Here is a 6,979-nt window from a genome sequence, read left to right as displayed (position 1 = left end):
TTGAAATCCCTAACCTCACTCACCTATCAGGTGTCTTTGTCTTCCCCTTCTTCGTGTGCTTCCTCCTCTTCCTCCTCCTCCTCCCCCTGGTGATCAGCTGCTCCTCCCTAATGTGCCTCACCTGTGTCTCATCATCTCTCCCTCCCTTGTGTATATATTGATAGTGCTTCCCTTCACTCCCTGCCAGTTTGTCTTGTGCGGTGTACCAAGCTTACCAGCCTTCTGAACTTTGAGTGTGTTCTTCTAGAAACCCTGTGTGTGACCTTTGTGCATGTGTGTTTTTTTTGGGTTTAGCCTTAGCTCTTTTGTACTTCTGTGTGTGACTTCAGGTTGTTTTGACTAGCCTCCTGTACTTCCCATTTCTGACTTCCTGGTTCCTGACTCCTTTACCTGACTGACAATCCTCCTGCCTTGCCCTTCTGTGCTTTCGTCATTAACTGACCACCTGTGTACTGACCAGTGTTTTGTAATGAAGGACTTTGTGGTTAAATCTACACTGCCTCCTGTCCAGTGCTTGTGTCTGCTCCTCTGAACCCTGACAATGCACAGAAAACCTCGACGAAGTGAATCAATGGACCAAACTTCCTCCACAACAATGTGCACTTACTCACTTATTTAGCAGTTATTGCTGCTACACATGCATTTTGCTAAATAAATAATAGGAGAAAAACATTGTTCATCAATGGTTCTTAATACTAAGATCCAGATCTATTTTTTTTTCACACAGAATTAACTATATGACTAACTTTTGGCTTTCGTAATCAAGTCCAATCAGTATCATCAAACACAGCTGGACTCAAATGAAGGTGTAGAACCATCTGGATGGAAGGATGATCAGGAGAAATGGATGCACCTGAGTTCAATATATGAGCGTCACAGCAAAGGCTCTGAATACCATGTCATATTTCACTTTTTCTTTTTTAATACATCTGCAAAAATGTCAACAATTTATTCACCAACAAATATAGTTCCAGTAGTATTTTAAAAAATGTTCTACGTGACCCACTAATACTGTTAATAAAGCTAATTGCTGTCAGCTCTAAATGAGCTGCACTTTAAAATGCTTTAAGATGCTGAATGGCTTCCCAGTTACTACAGAGTCCTCTTGAGGAACTCCACCAGGAGGTGATGAGGGAAACCAAAATCCATCTGAATGACCACATAACCCTGCAGCACAAAGAGAGCGAAAGAGACGAGCACATGAGTAATAATGTGACTGCTAGCACGCCATTCAAACCGGAAGAAAGGAGAGGAAGCACTCACATCCCGAGGCAACATTTCAGGGTTATAGATGTCAAATAAGTTTGCCCCCTGTTTGTCCAGCAGCCTGGTCAGCTCTGTCTGAAGGACTGAAACACACAAGATGTAAAAAATGCATTGCAATTATACACAGGAGGAATTTAATCTGTGTAGAAGAAGTGGAATCATCTGCATAAAACTTGATTTTCCTTCCTTCCTTTTGTTTCCTAGTAATTCAACTGACATACCCAATCTGTAAAATGAGGTAGACATGCACAACCTCCTCTTTAACATTTATTATAATAACCTCCATTTAACTGTCACAGTACTTCTATATATGGTGTTTCAGGAGAATATGTTCTGATTTTGTGGGGATTTCTTACCAAACAGAACTTTTGGGATGCCGATTTTCTCCACAGCTTCTCTTAGAAACTCCACTTCTGCCCCTTTTTGCAGCTGAAGCAGAGCAAGAAGTGAATAAACAAAAGAAAAAATAGGCATCACTTCTCAAAAAAAATCTCAAAAACTTACATATTGATTCTGTAAAGGCAGCAGAGCTTGCATTATGGAGACCCTATAGGAAGGACAGAAGATCAACATCACGCACCCGCCTCAGCATCTTTGCTTCAACTTAAAAAACCACTGATCACTAAGAGCAAGTTTTGGATGCTGAATTATTTGGAGAGTCTTACTCTGTTGGTTTTCCATGCAGGAAGAGCTGCTTGTCAGCATAGGAAGCTGTGACATCTACGACTACACTCTACATCAAAAACAAACAGCGATCACACAAATAGAAAGTAATCCCATGCACCCCTTAGTAACCGCCTCAACCAATAACATTTTCTTCAGCTTTCCGTCTGTCACACAGTGGTGAGGTACCGTTTGAAATGAGAGCATCGCTGTGCCTTCGCTGTCACAGTAGAGCTCTCCAGATGCCGCCGCCGAGACAGTGGTACCGATGGTGGAGGTGTTTAAAAATGGTCCAGATGAGCACCACACCCTAAGCTCTGGAGAAGCCGATTCCTTCAGACACTGAACGCACAAACACAACATAACACTGTAGTGTCTGATCAAATGAAACACTACAGTTTATGTGTCAAGAGGTAGCTCACCTTTGTAAAAAACTGAGGGGGGACACTGGACAGATCCGTCTGAAAAAGTCTCTGAAATGACAGATGATGTCAGACCCAGTTTAGGTTTAAACATGTGCAGCATTATTATCATCATCACACATGAGCTCCTAGATGGTTTACTTACGATGAGCTCTTCTCCAGATATGTTGAGTTTGAAGCAGCCATCTTGTTTAGCAGCACTGATCATGGGGTTAAAGAGCTGGTCTAGGGGTTAAAACACAACTATAAGCTCATGTACAAATACATTTAATTATGATGAAACACTCATATATTGCACACTCTGTTCACACTTTGGCAACTGAAATCGATAAATAAATAAAAATCAATTGTCACAGCTACATATCTGACCTGAGACCCAGAAGTAGAGCATCCTGTTTTCAGTTAGGTGACTGGGATGGAAAACAGAGTCATCGATGACAGCTGTTGTGTTTTTGTAGTTGGTCAGTCCCTGAAAGAGAATTTTTCACACTTGTAGAATCATTTTAACCCAGAACATTTATTTATTTATCTTTTTAAAATGATTTTTTTTGGGGGGGGGGGGGGGGGTGTGAATATAGAGATTAATTTTTTACCTTATGGTACGATTCTATGTAGTTAGCTGTGATAACTGGAGGAGCAGCTAGGCTGATGTCCACACTGATGTCTCCATCACTGAGGAACTGTTCTGTAAACACACACACACGTTCAGAGAAACATCCTGGATAACATTCAGTTTATGGATCCACACAAATCATCTACAAATATCCTCCAAAATAATGGCAGTGAATGTACTGACTGTGTTTAGTTAAAGAAAAAAAACTGGACAAACCACAAAGTCAACGCAAATTTATCCAAAAACCTTCAGGAGGCCCTTCTGCCAGGGTCGCCATCATAAACTGTATATAACTATAGATGAAGCATCCATGACATCACCTGTATTTTTGAGTCCCTGTGTGATGCTCATGACCATTGCCATGTTGGCAGTATTATAATCCATGTAACTCCCGGTCAATCCAAATACAGGCAAGACCAAGTGAGTAAAATCCAGAAATGACAACTGGGGGAGTGCTTATATAAAAGGTTTCATTAGTAGTATTAAATAATAATGTAGAACATGGGTTAGATAGCAGTCACTCAGGCCACATCTGTACCACAGAGTGATGCGCGCACACACCTGCTGTGTCTTGTATGAAGTCAGCCAGTATATTTGCTGCCTTGTTGATCTCCTTACAGATCTGCACCGGAGAACAGGAACATGATTGCTTTGCTCCAACATACATCAAAAGACACACACACACACCGATGTCACAAGTCCTCACCTGTCCCTTAATGACCAGCTTGACAGTGAGGGTAATGAAGTTAGTGAAGAGCTTCTTCAGCCAGTTAGGCCTAAACCACACACACACACACACACACACACACACACATACACATATTATGTGAGTATGTAATGCTTTGGTGCTTCTGGCTCTGTTTTTGTTACTCACTCTTTGTCTCCCTGCAGGTGCAGATGCAGCTTGTGAAAATTGAGATAACAGTCTGATGTGTCTGCGGCCACCTTTCCATTACCACAGTCTGACAGAGGTAGAAGAAGGCATCATGCATATTATTTACTGCCATATTTAAGCTGCCAAGTCAAAGACACGTTTAGGGAGCATTTTGTATTCGGTATAAGTTATAATACTTTTCAATCGCTGCAATTGATCAGAGAGAGATTGCAGAATTAAAGTTTTTTTTTTCCTTTCAAACATTCATGAAGCAGCACAAAATTGAAATTCTGAAGTAATGCAAAAAATAAATGTTAAATAAAATATACTTACAAAGTTTGGGGTTGATTCCAAGATCAATCTGAGACTCAATCTCAAAGTCAATTGAATTGGAAACATTGACTCTAGATAGATAGATAGACAGACTTTAAGTTACATACTGTACATTATAGTAATAGTGTGTGTGTTCCTTCAAGTGATAAGGCAAGGCAAGGTTGCTACAGAGTCAGAAAGAGGGGGCTCAGGTCTCAAGATGTCATGGTCCCTGGTTCAGTTGTTTTTTTATTGTTGTTGAGAATTGTTTCCTGTGTTACAATGAAAATCTAGTTTCTTTGTGTGTTCAACTTCTTCCTGTGCTTTCCTGCCTTGCCGATTACCTGCCCCGCCCTGATCGTCTTCACCTGTGTCTCTTTAACCTTGTGTATTGAAGTCTTGTGTTCCCCTTTGTCTTTGCCAGTTTGTTTGTCCCTGTGTTGTTCTCTGCTTTGTCTGTGTGTCTTTTTTGTGTTCTTTATTTTTTTATTTGGATCTGTTGGGGTTTTTTGGTGGCTTTAATTAATTAATTAATCTCGCTTCTATTGGAATTGTTCTCCTTTGCGTCTGCATTTGGGTCCTTCCTTTTGAACTCTCCACGCTCAGCACAGGAGGCCACTTCAACAACATGAATGCTATCCCAAAAGACGCAACGCTGTCATGGGGTCATTTCCTGCTGCTAAAGGTGTCCGTTGAAATCCATCTGATCCCAATTGATGTTGAAAAATTGCTAAGTGCTAACTTTGGCTTCAGAAGCTATGTGATGGTAATCAGGCATCTCTATGTTGGACCAACGTGTACTTTAGAAGGCATATATACCTACCTACAGGTCACACAATTGAGTGAGGTCATAATAGCAAAACATGGGACCCTTTTTGTTTTTTTTGTTTGTTTTTTTTTTGGGGGGGGGGGGGGGGGGGGGGGGGGTGTTAGTGTACAAATACAAATTGAGGCAAACAGTGAGAGTAAACAAACTCACAGCCAGCTGCCATATCCGTACTGGATGGTTCCTTTGAACACTGCAGACACGTTGCTGATCTCTATGGCAATGCCTTCACCTGGACGCAGCTCAAATGCACTCCGGCCAATCGTCAGGTTGTAAATCTCCAAACTAGGTTTTTTTTTCAATGGAGAAACATCATTACTGTGTGTGTGTGTGCGCGCGCATGTGCATGTGTGCCTGTGCGTGTGTGCGTGCCCCCACTCACTTGTCCAGGCCATATTTAACTCTTCCTATGAAGGCCAGGGATTTCTCTCCTTTCATACTTGGGTATCGAGCATGTTGAAACGCAGCCTCAATCACTTTAGTGGTTTTTTCATTCACTGCCAACAAACACACACATGTGTGGATAATCACTAAATGTCATTAAAAAGATCTCTGTTACCTCTGTTATATATATGTATATATAAATCATTGTGTACATATGTGACTTGATCTGTCCTGTTCTGAACAAAAGTAAATGGACACCAGTCGGTCTGTTATTATTTGTAAAGGCTGCTGTCTGCTACATCTGCAGCTGTTGATTGTTTGTATTATTGATTAATTGTCCATAAATGATCAAACAATGTCTTCTGACTTTATGGACAAACCAGTGGGAAATGTCCTGAAAATGTTTTTAGACTTTTGGTGTCTGCTTTGTATTTAACTCTTTCCCTTTCTAATATGGTAGCATGAATGTTTCAAAGAAATACCAAAAATCCAACTCACACACTACAGCAGCTGGGTAGGTGAGCCGACACACAGTTCCGGTGAATCTGTAGGCCGAAGCAGGGTCCTGAAGGCAACCATGACACGCCCCGAGCACAGACAGGAACAGCAGGAAGACCTCACGAGACATTTTTCTTCTTTTTTTTTTTAGCAGGCTCAGGTTTTAACCCTGTGCAGTTCTGTAAGTGTAATGCAAATGTTAAAATGTGTGATTCCTTAGAGCACAGCAACCCACTGTCAGGGAGGGATCGGAGTACCGAGCATATCATCCAATCACAAGGACTGATTCACACTTAGATAGAAGGACAAACACTGCCTCAGATCTGGCCCCCTTAAAGTAAACTGGGCAAAGTACAACCTTTTCTGGTAGTTGAGGTAAAAACACACAAATACACACAACACATTTAGAACAAGATGAAAAACAAGCAAGCAGATACCTGTATACATACCACTAAGTGACCAGAATAAAGGCTTTCCCTGCTCTCATCAGGTGACAAACATCCAACAAAGACTCTTCCAACTAGTGCAGGCTCTCGGTGAAACAGGATACAGCAGCTTTTGCTATTCAGAAGCTGCTCTCCTCCAGGAATCCTTGCAGAATGAGTGCGGACTGGCCTGAATTATAAACAGATAGGAGAAAAGGAGAGGTGCAGTGTGACAGAGAAGCAGCAGATAACAGCTGATTGAGTCAGAGTCTCTAACAAGACTGTGTGTTCATGTAAGGTGATGCATGTTTATTGATTACTTCCACCTCAGTGGTAAAAAAAAAAACCCAAAAAGAGAAATGTGGGGCTGCAGGTGGCTAAATAAAAATACACAATGATTATGATGATGCAATACATACAGCTACATCTGTTTTTGCTGCTTCACTTGTGGATATCTTTACAATACATTGAACTTATAGAGGCTGTTCATGAATGGAGCAAAGCTCATGCTAGTTTCATGTCTTCAATAAGGTATTGAAACTCATCTTGACTCATCTAACTCATCTAATGTAAAACACACATACCATACATATTATATGTCTAAGGACTCCAGAGGCAATCAAGGGATCATCTCAATTCACTCCTATTCAGACTTGTAGCCAATTTCATTACCATGGCATTAATAGAAGGTGGATG

At 41.1% G+C, this 6,979-nt stretch overlaps 1 protein-coding gene across 4 annotated transcripts; it reads right to left on the bottom strand.

The window, feature by feature from the left end:
- Nucleotides 1-899: 899 nt before the first annotated feature.
- Nucleotides 900-6,525, bottom strand: cetp (cholesteryl ester transfer protein, plasma). 4 transcript variants are annotated; one of them, XM_028408047.1, is made up of 18 exons: nt 6,296-6,525; nt 5,859-6,037; nt 5,359-5,473; nt 5,130-5,261; nt 4,172-4,242; nt 3,839-3,926; nt 3,671-3,740; nt 3,526-3,586; nt 2,945-3,036; nt 2,721-2,820; nt 2,497-2,576; nt 2,352-2,402; nt 2,119-2,271; nt 1,932-1,999; nt 1,771-1,813; nt 1,623-1,695; nt 1,264-1,349; nt 900-1,167 (listed from the first exon to the last, which is right to left on the bottom strand). In XM_028408047.1, exons 2-18 carry the CDS (start codon nt 5,986-5,988, stop codon nt 1,093-1,095), a joined length of 1,488 nt encoding a protein of 495 aa, XP_028263848.1. In that variant the 5' UTR covers nt 5,989-6,037; nt 6,296-6,525; the 3' UTR covers nt 900-1,092. The 4 variants fall into 4 exon arrangements, with proteins under 4 accessions (XP_028263848.1, XP_028263847.1, XP_028263846.1 ...); XM_028408046.1 differs by having other exon boundaries at nt 6,308-6,525; XM_028408045.1 differs by lacking the exon at nt 6,296-6,525 and having other exon boundaries at nt 5,859-6,167.
- Nucleotides 6,526-6,979: the final 454 nt, after the last annotated feature.

This window comes from Parambassis ranga, chromosome 6, assembly GCF_900634625.1.
Source record: "Parambassis ranga chromosome 6, fParRan2.1, whole genome shotgun sequence".
Lineage (NCBI taxonomy): Eukaryota > Metazoa > Chordata > Actinopteri > Ambassidae > Parambassis > Parambassis ranga.
This window is presented reverse-complemented; position numbering and strand designations above follow the sequence as displayed.